Raw genomic sequence first — 12,703 nt, 5'->3', positions numbered from 1 at the left:
AGAACCACAAAGCATAAGTGTGGGTTTGGGGAGCTGGAGCGGTGGGTGTTGGTGACGTAGGAAAGCGGTGCAACTGGAGAGGCTTCAGTCAGACATGCTGATGTTTGCTGAGGAGAACAAAAAGCAGACTGTGGGTATGTGTGTGAGAGTAGGTGCAGCGCAGGATAAGGTGGAGGGGATGGAGAGAGGAGAAAGAGCATCATGGAAAGAGGCGGTGGCGGGAAGCGGTACTGGATTGGACCCATATTTGCACAGGATGTACAGGGTGGAGCATCAGAGTGTAGAGTATGAAGTGTTGAGGTGAACAGAGCACTCTTTTCAGAAAATGAGAAAACATTGGTTTAGATCATCTGATAGAAAAACGCTCTGTACAACCAGGGTTCCTATGTATTATTCCTTCTTTTTTCAGACTCAAATGTCCATGAATATGACATTTTTAACATAAAATAAAAACCTTCACTATGCAGCTATGGCAAATATTTTACATAATAATCAGGCTTTAAGAAGATGGGTGGCTGGACGGATAATAGACAAATTAAAGACTAGGTGGAACTGAAGCAGGATTAAAACAACCACCAGATTGAAAAATGGATGGATCAACTGAAGGAAGAATTGACAGACAAAAGTTGAGTGGACAGATGACTGAATGAAGACATTGATTGATTGACAGAAACTGATGGTTAAAAGTATAGAAGTAGCTGGGTGGACAAATGGACAGCTAGATGAAAAAACGAATGAACAACTGATTGAAAAACCAGTTGTTCTGGACTCTTAGTACTTTTTCTGCACTTGTTCAAAACTAAAATAAACTTAAATCAGCTTCCAATCTTTTCAAGAATCTGTGGTGAAACTGGTGATGGGTCTCAAAGGCAACCGGAGTTAGAGAAGAAGGTGTGAGGACTCTTCACCAGATCGGGGTGCTCTCTATGTTCAAGATCATATATCCAAATTAAGAAGAACGCAACCATGTGTACCATAAACACACAGCTGCACATGAACCAAAGGCACAGAACTTTGCTTCCGTTGCCAAATTACGTACAGCAAAGAATAAATGACAACTTTTCAAAAATCCATTAATCAGTGCCTGAGTACCTAAACGTGCATCTCCGAACTTCACAGAGCATTAGCATCATAAATGTGACAATCATGAGGCTCAGTGTCTTCCCAAGGTCAGCCATAATGAATGTCGGCACAAATGATCATGATTTAAAGAAAAACGGCTGATAAGATCAACACGCCTTCCTTAACAGCACATGCTAAATTACATCAGTCTGCTTCGTAACACATGCCCCAGTCTGTTTCGGGGTAGATTACATAACTGTTCGTCTTCTCAGTCTGCAACAAAAGCAACAATAGGCAGAACTGAGAGATGAAAGCAGTGTGCTTAGGGGTGGGGTGGGGAGGTGGAATCTATCCTCAAAGGAAATGTCTCCCATTTCCTGCACCGGCAGACGGTGCTTGACTTAATCAGACAATCTGGCATGTTTGTGTTTGAGTTGTTATTTTACTCCCGGCCGATGCCCTGCTGAACTTTAACCCCAGGAGTAAAGAACAAGCTGACCTGGGCTGAATTTGCTAAAGGACTGACAAGTGCTTAAAAGTCATCAAGGTGAAGTTTTTAGCTGTCTGTTAAACTTAGATCTACAAAACTAAACATATTTTTGAATATTTTTTTAAGTAGATGCCATTTTGGTACTCCAAAGTGATTTATTTTTCTGTAAGACCTCTTCATTAAAATAAGAATCATGACATAAGAGCATAAGGATAGTTTCTTGCTCTCCGTGATTTGGCTAATGATGCAGGGTCTCCAATAAAAACACTCCTGCTGTTCTCTGCAGTTTCTAATTTTATGTTTCACATGACACGGTGGGAACTTTGTGCGTTCACAGACGTCATTATGTTCTGTACAGTAGCTATCTATGAAGAGCCTTGCTGAAGTCTTCCCAGCAGCCCCCACCCAGCGTCTAGCAGGCTTGGTGAAAAAACCCCACCAAAAACAGCCGACTCACATCTGCTGCTCTGCTTATCATAACAGCCACTCGGTCAAACAGGGAGATCAAGGACATTTTCAGAAAACAGTACAGTCAGTTCTTTTCAGTCCACACACACACATGCGCGCGCACACACACACACGCTCAAACCAAACCTCTGAGTGGAGCGGTTCAAAAAGTTAATTAGTGCTTCAAAATTAGCCACAAAAATAACCATCAAATATGCTCATCATCTACAACTCAATATTCAAAGTTTTAGGCCAATTTGTTCTACCAAAGGACCCGGAAATGGGAATACAATATAAAAACTACTAACAACTAAAACTTCCTCAGTTCACAAGAGTGTTTGTTTACCTAAATAAGGAAAAAAATGCATAGTTTTGGGGAAGCGGGGGAACAATCTACCCTGATGACTAGACTGGATCGTCCCACCATCTAATCGCAGAGGAAACTCTGCTCCATTGTGTGAGCTTGATTAACACAAGGAGTGATGAAAGCGTAGGAAGCAGTCACACCCAGGAGCTCGCAAAGAGGTGACGAGAAGCATGTGACCGAGTGAGGCAGAGAGCTGACTAAATCATCAAAAACAAGATGATGAACATATTTTAATCTCTAATGAGCTTAGATTAACTGGTTGTTAGCCAGGTTGAGATAATTAATGACGATTGTAAATAAAAATAAAAAAAATCCTTGGCAAAGAGGATCAAGGTGCTACACTTTGAGAGATGAATCACAGTGTCTGTGCCAATCATGACTGCTTGCTGTTATCCAGGTTTATAAAGTTTGAAAAAGTTGTCAAATGTGCAGACATAATAGCAGAATATGACGTATGTAAGTCTCAAACAGAAGCACTTAATCATGTAGTGATGAATGAAAACCAAGAACGCTGAATACGACTGAACTAGTTAAAAATGTCATGCAAATGTTATTAATGACTCCAAGAGATGAAATTCTTCCCACAGCAGGCCTGATGTGCCCAGATGGCTGGTCAATGTCAGGGGTGAAGGAAGTGGTTGGCGGCAGATGCTGCTGTGTAGAGATGGAGGGGGGAAAGGCAGACGGGAGGTCAAATCAATATAGAGAGAGAGAGAGTGAGAGTGGATGACGGTGCTCCTCACTTCACTGACACACACATTTGTTCACATCCCCCCCCACCACAGATCCTATAAGCTCGTCCAGTACGTAAATGGGATCAGTGGTTATTACCATCATGACTCACGTAAGCGTGCATTTCAGCATCTTCATACCATAGACGTGTAATAGAGGCCATAGAGGTGTAAACAAGGCTCTGATTGGCTGAGGAGTATCTGGATCCCACCTGGGAAGATGTGCGTAGAGAGTGACATCATCTCTCAGTGGGGGGATGGGAGGGATTCTAATGCAGTGTGTGCACATCTGTCTGCAACTAAAAAGGCCTCCAGGACAGCAGAAAAAGGCTGCGGAAGACATTTTAGTGAACCCACTGAACCAAAAGGAGAGGACGTAGTTTCCAGTGGCACACAACTACAAAATTACACAGCTTTCCAGACAAATGTGCATGAGGCAGCGTGTGTGGTGTATTTTAGTCTGAAGCAGGGCACAAATGAGGAAGTTCTACCTGCTTAACACCATTTTCTCTATTAAGTTAGGCTGCGCCTGACCAGCACCCCACCTTCCTTTCACCCCGCCACCAGACAAACGCGATAAACAGGAAGTGAGGCGCCCAGGCCCTTTCCGTTTCCCTGTAAATGGGCCTCTTGTTCTCAGAAGGTACACTGAGAAATCATGGAATGCCAGAACAAAAACTACCATGACCGATTTCCACGATCACCTTTCAGAAGCCTGAAAACGTCTCAGAAGAACGCTGTTCTTGGTAAGGATTTCTGTCCGACCCTTTTCCTGCCACCTGACCAACAGACAGACTAAAACAAGCACAATGGAGACATTATTGACTAAGTTGTAATATATTTTTTAATGTCTCAAAAGGGGCACCTGCCAACTAGGACAATGTTTTAATTCCTATTTGACTTTTAAAGATTACCTTTGGGTTTTGTGGACACAAAAGCTGTTAAACACACAAAAGGTCTCCAAAACAAAAACACCTGTGCTGTTTTTTAATTTAAGTGTGCCGACTTTGAGGATCTAAAAGTGGAGGTGAGGTTAATGCAAGGCCAACTTGGTGGTCTGACCTCTGCAGTGTCTGGGAGACGTAGTGAAAGTCAAGAGGGACAGTCGTGAGTAAAGAGACAGGCAAATCTAAAAGAAAACAAAACCATTGTTTCATAAGATTCCATCAGGAAAATGCTCATAATATTTAGTAATATTTAGACACAGAATATTACCATTTCAGGCCTTTGATAGACACCATGTATTAAAATTAAAGCAATGGGAAATTGACAGTGAGAGGAAATTCCTGAGGATTAAACAACATTCACATTAAGCCACGGACTTCAGGAAGTTCCTAAAAACCAAAAGAACAGAAAAATACTGGGTCTGAAACAAATGTAACAAATTTATAAATGTTCCTCTGTACACAACACAAATCTTTAGTGATGCCCATAGTAGAGGGTGAATGCAGCAACAACAGTTAAAATGACAAAAACGATCTTCTGTGTGGAAGTTAAGATTCAAAGTTTGACATTTTTAGTTTCAGAGAGGCGTTCTCAAACAAATCCAGAATAATCACAAAAAGCACAAGAAAGTCCTAATTATGGAAAAATGCATCTGCTGCTCATCCAGGGGTTTAAACAGGGACTGAGAGCTCAGCAGAAAAAGTAGAAGCACCGCAAAGTTTCTACTTCGTCCTTTTGAGTTTTCATCCTTAACTTCATTGCTCTTGCGAAGGCAACAGAAACAACTTATTCAAAATCAGCATTCATGCAGTTTCTTTGAAGAAGAAACAGAAAAATGCTTTTAAATTATAGAACTGATTTTACTGTGTACTTAATCATTATTCTGATTAGGTACAAATCAGGATTCCGTGCGAAGACTACAAGAAGTTATCCAATCCTGCAAGGCTTCATTAGCAAAATGAAAACTTTGTTTTTCTCTATACATAAATCAAGACTTTTGTGTTGATTTAATTCGGGGCCATGTGAGCGTTGAGTCGTCCCACGACCCCGGAGTCCGATGGGGTAAGGGAGGGGAGACGTTTGTTACTTGGCGCAGAATGGCGCCCTGATGGAGCTGCACGTCCCAGCTGGGTGGAGCAGCCAGGCCCGTCAAAGACAGCCTAATGAGAGACACATGACAGCCAGTAGGGTCCGCTCTGCTGGCACAACTCACTGTGTGAGGATACACTCAGGGCTATTGTTCCTCAGCAACACATTATGACATTTAGCAACTGATCCACAGCTGGAAAACACAGAGATATAAACACACGCTCTTGTCATGTGCTGGGGCTTGGAGATCCCCATGTTTCAGCAACAGGTCAAAGATTATTCTTTAGGTTAAATAAATATTAAATCAATTGATCCAGAGGAAACAGAGAAGGCTCCATAATTTAGTACTAATAGATCATTAACATAAACAAAACAAAGGACTGTTTGCAATATTTGAAGTCTCATGAACTTGCACTCTGCATGCCAATCTAAACATCAGGATTCCTACCAATTTCACCACTAAAATTTTGGAGTATTTCCATCAGTTTTCCTAATATTCGTCACATGAGCACCAAAGACTAACCTAGTTGAGTTTTATTACCTCCAAACTGCACAGGTAAAGTTAGCTTTTGGATTTGGCTGATAGTAAAGGACTGTTTTACTGTTTTAGATTGACTTTATTTTAAAATCTAGAAGACAATCTGGATTTGATTATTCTACATTAAATATATATTTTCTAAATCAGTCCCTTTGAAAATATAAATCTCTAAAATACAGGTTTGTTTGGCATCTAAACCCGACACCAGTTTATAAACCACACATCCACCTAATAAACCCAGATCTAAGAGAGAATATGGGCCAAAAACAGCATAAAAATGGTTGTTTTGCTATGCCTGGGTTTATCTATAGGTTCTGTCAGGAACTCAAAAACCTATACAACCAAGGAGAAACTGTGTAGAAACCCTGAATATTCAGCTGCTCACTCAACACCTGAGTGATGGAAGGACATATCGGAAAGGAGAGCGGAAAACCTGTATTTATCACAAGTGAGATTGCCATTGCATAATTTTTTTTCTTGCATTTCATCCCTAAGCTGTCGTTTTGTGTCTCTTCCAATTCTACACAAAGGATAATGATCTCTTAAAGCTGTTATTTTATAATGAATTAAGTGCAGAAAGGATCACCTTATGGAACACCAGCTGTCCTAAGAATGGGTCACATAAGGACTCAATAGAAAAGACAAAATTTTGGTTTGCACAGACCAGGGGCTGACAAGATTCATAATACTCACTAAACTACATTTTAATATTTTATTATTTTTAAAACTCAATTCTAAATAGCACAATCATTTATTTTGTACATACACATTTATTTTTGCCATATTTAGCCACTGAAATCTAAACTGTACTCTGGCTGGTAAATCTGTCACCAGTACATATGTGGAGCCCTTTTGAAGAAAACCGCATAAAAACACTGAATGGACTTAGCAGCAACCTAATGTTGCTTTATTCTCTTTTTAAACAATCTCTAGAAAAAAAAAATACATGAGTGGCATGAAAGTAGTTTTAATTAATTTGGTTCAGCTGAAAAGACCTTCTCCTTCTATGTTCTGCCTCTTTAAGACAACCTGCCCAATGACTTCTGTTCAATTCAGGAACACAACATTTTTAAAAGTTTGCTACCGACATGTCAAATTACATACAATTTACAGATGATAAAAATATTATAAAACAAAATATGTCTTCACTTCTTAAAAGTAAACATTTGACAGGGCTGCATAATATTTGGAACACAATTCATAACAGATTTTTTTTAATTTACTATTGCAATGACAAATATCTATAAAATTAACCACCATTTCCCTCACTCTCCTCCATCATCACAATGTTCAAACCTCTCTGTCTCAGCCGTCTGATGTAGGTCACCAAGATCTGCATCAGTTCTGGGCATGAAGGACAGGGAAGGTGTAAGTGGCCAAATCTTTTACTGGCAAGCAGGCTTGATGCACAGAACCTGAAATATAACACCCTGATGAATATTGCTTCCAAGCAGACCTTCGCCAATTGCAATATTACACACAGTGATGGAAAACATGCCTATGTCATTTATTTACTTCTCCCAAACTCTTACAAGTGTAACAAGGTTACTTTCTCCGCCTGTAAGTGTTATATTTGCTCCCAACCCACCCTAAGATGTTTCAGGCATTTGATTAAGCAAACTTAAGCAGGCTAAATGTTTCAGTTTAAATATCAGCACTTGCTTCTATAGGAACTAAAGAGCTAATTTTGACGTGTTGCTCACTAATAAATGGGAGGGAGGTAGAGTGAGGAGTCATTTTATTATCACAATAAGCCAAAGAGTTAAAGATCAAATAACTCTGTTTCCCTTTAGATTGTGACAGCAATGGTGATGCCAGATCCCTAGAAAAAAATGAACCAATCAACCTACCAGAAATTGAAATCGGCCATCTCCCCCCCCCCCACAATTACTAAAAATTCGTAATAAAGGAGGTCATCTAATCACAAAAATATTACTTTCCTTATTCATGTTGCACATAGAAGCTCTGAACTCACCAAATCTCAGCATGTACATTAAAACACTTTTTTGGAGATACGGAAACAAAACTAATGCTTGAACAGATTTTTGGTGACCTTTACAACCATATCATATATAGATCTTAAAGGCCAAGATTCAAGCTCAGATGGTAAAGGGCTCATTTTGATCATTTAAAAAGAAAGAAGAGTGAGGAAAATATGGGTTCCATGTCTTCCTTACAGAGATTTTCTTTCATGGATGAATATGAATAATCTTACAATTTCACCTGTGAAATTCAAAGCTACTACCGGTACGTAGTAATTGGGAGGATGAAAAAAAGTTGGAATCAACCCAAATGGGAATCAGCAGGTCAACAAGATAGGAATAATCAGTTTCAGATCAGTGCATCTTTGCAAAAAAAAAAAAAAAAAAAGATTAAAACTATAAAACAACCTTCCTGAATCATCCGTGCTTCAATACTGCCTCAGTGAGTCTTACAGTGAAGCTCACATGTAGCCTCGGATTTACAAGTCACAGACCTAAACAGCGGTGCTCATGCTCAAAGCTGTATAGAAGTGTAAGCATAATTCCTGAACGGGAATAATTTAATCCAGCTGTGCAATGCGTCTCTGCATTAAAGCTACAATTTTATGCTCACCATCAAAACGCTCCCCGAGAGTTATATTTAGACTTTATACAGCCGTTAAGGCCCCGTCAGCCTCGCCAAGCCCGCAACCACAAAAGAGGAGAAACAGATCCTTTCTGCTCCAGCTACCACAAAGTTTAGCATAAAGTCTCTTCAGCGTCTCAGCTGAACCACAGGAAAAACAGCAAGTCAAAGTTTTAAACTAAAATCTTAGCTCTGCAGCATGGAATAAGCCGACGGAATGCAAACATATTCAATTATGGACAAAGTTTTGTGTTTAATGCAAACAAGAAAACCAGGAGGAAAAGGCAAAACACATTCCCATCCCCTTATAAGGGAACACTGTGTCCCAAACAAACAGTGCAGCGCTGCCAAAAGGGGCACACAGCGGGATGGGAGGAAAAGTTGGCAGCGCTTGACCAACTGGCCGTCTTCTAGATGCGTTCCATTTCCTTCCGATTAGTCTCAACCCGCACCTCCAAACAAACATGCAACCAGCAAAAGTTCATCATCTCTCTGGCTGAGGGCCACGGCTGTCCCCGCGTCCGCAGCAACCCCCCTCCTCTCTCTCTTCCTCCTCCTCACTGAGTACAAGACAACTCAGCAGAGATTCTGACTACAGCAGAATCTCTGCTACAGCAGCACTGTCCTCGAACTGTTCCTCCAAGCCGCAGCACAGTAACAGAGAAAGTGAAAGAGTCGGTGAAAAGGAAGGAAGGGTGGAAGAGAGACGCACAGGAAAACATGACAGTTGAAGTTTACGACCGCTGCAAACTCTATTGCAGAGAAACGATGGGAAAAGTACCTATAGAAGAAGCAGTCGCAGCACACCAGCACCCCCATCCAGCCAGCGATGAAGCAGAGGCGAGGAGAGGATGTGGCGTTCCAACAATCTGCACCGTTTCAGCTCCCGGTCGATGCGCCCGGTTCTGCAGACTGGGCTACAGGTGCACCAGCTCCGGCGCGGGATCATCCGGCTGTCGGCGTCAAGGCACGTCACGCGGAGAGAGGACGGCCAACACGCGCGCACAAAAATAAATCATTCACAAAAGCAGACGCACGTCTCAGTGCCTTGCTCTTTCTCCCTCTCAACCAAATACTGCAACTGCCTGGCTCACTTTCACACTCCTGCTCCCTCTCTCTCTCTCGCTCACTCGCTCTCTCCTTCACTCACTGGCTCTCACTTGAAAGGCGGGAAGATTAGCTTGGCAAACAGAGTCCCATAAACAAACCGCTGACTCTCGGGCAGCAGCGGGCACACTGCAGAGGAGACAGAAAGACAAGGCTGCTATCTCCAGCATCTGTGTACATCCGGGACCAGGGCTGGACGTCCCCAGCACCACTTAGACCAAACACAGTCCGCTAAGTAGAAGTCTGAGTCAAATCCGGTCCATACCTCTAGGGACGTTTAATCAGTGCAACGTCTTGATCTTTCTACACTCAGTAATACGTTACAGTTTCAAACGCATGCAGCTAAATGTCAACCAATATGAACAAGGGAGTACAGCTGCAGGAAAGCACAGGATGTAACCTTCTTGGTGCATGTATACAATAACCATGACGCTTCATTCACACAATCCATGCAGAGGTGCAATATGGGAGTGGCCAGCCTGGAGACAAGCCCCTCCACCCCCCAAAAAGTAAGCCAATCGCTATAGAGTTCTCTACCCCTGGCTTGGGCAAATAAGGCGAAGGACACAATGAGCGATGGGCCTTGCGACATCATCCTCCACCCTCCCTGCATCATTAAGGAGAAGCAATCACTCGCTCCAGTCTTCTTGATTTGCTACAAACCCTTTAAAAAAAAAAAAAAGGACTGCAGTGTACAAAGTGCCGTAAGCTGATGTAATCCAAGACTGCAGACCCAGCCGATCCGTATGGACACAAACAAGGGATTAACGGCCGAGACGACCTGTGCAGGCGAGCGCCGATGCTCAGAGTCAAAGGGACCGACTCTCCCTCTCTGCCGACGGTGACGACTCGTCACAACCTGACAAGGAGAAGACAGAAACAGGCAGCAGTCACCTTCAAAGGGCAGCTGTTACATAACCACTGCGAGGGGACCGACTCTCGGCTCCCGGTTTGTCGCAGTTAGAGAAACCCGGATCTCTGGGTTCAGTGGGTAGATGGAGGAACCTCTCTCTAAACTAGAATGTCCTGGAAAACAATTTATCTCACAGCTCCAGTGCAAAGAGTAGAACTTATTATATAGCTTCATTAGAAACAGAACTGCATATTAAAGTTGATTTTTTTCCCCCCTGTCAATTTGGGCTATTGTAGCTTGCGTCTAAAAAAGATCCAACATTGAGTTTCACAGAAAGATTCAATGTTACATAAAATTTTTCAACCTAGCAATAGGTTTGTGCAATAAGGGAGGGATTGGTACTTTCAATGTAGTGAGAGACCAAGTCCTGCTGGAAAATCAAACCAGAATCTCCATAAAGCTTGAAAGTAGAAGGAAGCATGAAGTGCTCTGAAATATCCAGCTAAACGGTGAAGCTGACATAAAAGACCAAGTGGAGAGATGATGTTCCCAATCCTGTCAAAACCCTGCTTCTTGTGAACCACATTGTTGTCTTCCACTCAACTTTCCATCAATAAACTTGGAAACAGGACTCTGAACTGCTAACTTCTTAAAATGACTCTTCCAATGTAGCCTCCTTTTGAAGGAGCTCAATGACTGTGTGCTGGACAGCTATCAAATCAGGAGGTCATAAACATTTTAGTCTTTATTAGATTGAACGAGAAACTGAATTTTGATTTTTTTTTTCCTTTTTTTAATTTGCTGCAAGCTAAAATCATCAAAATTTACAGAAATTACCAGTTGGAAACAGTTGTGTATAACAAATCTCTACATTATGAGTTTCCCTTCTTAAATTGAATAAGATTCATCTTCCTCTATTTCTTCTTTTACTGAGACTAATGCTGCTGCAGTGGATCACTCGGTGGGACGGCAACAGGCTCTCTCTGGAACTTTCTCGTCTTTTGTTTGCTTAGGAAGACAAAGAGCTGCAGCATCTGATGACGTCGTGTCTTCCCGTACGCCACCTCCACCTCGGCTTCCCGCTGTTCTCAGGAGACCCGTCTCCAGGAGCTTCAGAAAACAAGCTGCCCTCAGCTTGCAGCACACGGCGCTGCATGGAAGCACAACATAATGGCACACAATTTGCTAAATGAAAGCAGAAGGTGGAGAAAGGCAGATCGAGCGACACCGCCGCTCCGGCACTTTCCGCTGAGTGGAGGAGTGAGCGATGGAGCTTGGCAAACATCAGCTCCCCTTTGTGTTTTTGCACCTGAGAATCAGGATGTGGCCGTTGCGAGGGACAAGTGCAGAGGAAAGCAATGTGCCCAGAAACAAGGGAGCAGGGAAATGGAGGGCCGTGGGGAAAGTGTACGGAATGAAACCACCAATAAATCAAATGTCACTTTCAACAATGTGACTGGCGATCTTTCGGATCTCGGTCAGTGTGCTTTTGTCTCGACGTCCTCAAGACTCGAGTCTTATCATAGAATCCAGACAAACAATAAAAAGCAAGACATTTGGAGCGATGGCTTATGTAATTGAAGGGATCTTTCCTCCAAATGTATGACTTGAACTGAGAGCAAGAAGGGAAAAGAGCAAAAATAAAAAATACAGAGTTCATCTGGGGAGAGACCCAATTTGTGACGGGGATTAAAAGCAGAAGAATGAATGGAAATTGTTACCATTATTTCAGCAAGAAGTGGGTTAGGATGTTAACTGGAAGAGAATGCAGGAAGTTTCATTTGCTCTGCTGTACATCTGGAACCACAGATGTGCTACAGTTTAAATCTCAAGTTTAACAAAACGCAGAGGCTCACTCTGTTTCTAAATCATGACCCACTGCATCTCCCAGCATTTCTGCACCAACAACAATGGTTCAGTTGGCAGCCTCTTGCACTGAATAGCGACAACACAATGGCAAAGTTGCTGGAGCTCAGTGCAGATCTGAGGGACAGGACAACAACTTACAAAAAAAAAAATCCTTAATTAAAAAAAAAAACAAGAAGAATAATCTATAACTTCATGATTAGCAGAGGTGAGCCAACTTAATCTGGAGCTGATAGATAAATCTACAAGCATTCGCAGAATAATGCGTTTTAAATCAGCAGTAGCAACAAGGATGCAGTTGCTTAGCTATAGCTACGATGACCAGAGGAATGTTTGCAAGTATAAAGGAGCGCACTGAACCACCATGGCAATGGTTTTATGTCCTTATTTGAACCAAACGCATGCTGTACAAAATATTTTTTTTAAAAATAGAACATTTGTATAATGCTGTATAAATAAGCTCATTTATACAGCTTAATTTAAAATCCTAAAGTCAAACTTGGACGCAACTTGGGTTCCCAAAAATGGCAATAATGACAAAAACAAGGTAAACCGATCAGAATGCGTCGATTTTCTCTTGATGAGCTCTGGTCAGTAATAG

At 41.9% G+C, this 12,703-nt stretch overlaps 1 protein-coding gene across 3 annotated transcripts in view; it reads right to left on the bottom strand.

Moving 5' to 3' along the window:
• mob2 (MOB kinase activator 2) overlaps positions 1 to 12,703 on the bottom strand; it is a 62,517-nt gene that overhangs the window by 21,647 nt on the left and 28,167 nt on the right. The window contains exon 1 of one of the 3 annotated variants that reach the window (XM_005803259.2): positions 9,058 to 9,371. The exons of the other annotated variants lie outside the window; for them this stretch is intronic. Coding sequence (XP_005803316.1) covers positions 9,058 to 9,095 — 38 coding nt within the window. The 5' untranslated portion in view covers positions 9,096 to 9,371. Of the gene's footprint in view, positions 1 to 9,057; positions 9,372 to 12,703 lie in introns of those variants that run through there. 3 annotated transcript variants of the gene reach the window in all.

Source organism: Xiphophorus maculatus, chromosome 2, assembly GCF_002775205.1.
Source record: "Xiphophorus maculatus strain JP 163 A chromosome 2, X_maculatus-5.0-male, whole genome shotgun sequence".
NCBI classification, from domain to species: Eukaryota; Metazoa; Chordata; class Actinopteri; order Cyprinodontiformes; family Poeciliidae; genus Xiphophorus; species Xiphophorus maculatus.
Note: the sequence above shows the minus strand (reverse complement) of the source record. Positions and strands in the feature narration are given on the sequence as shown.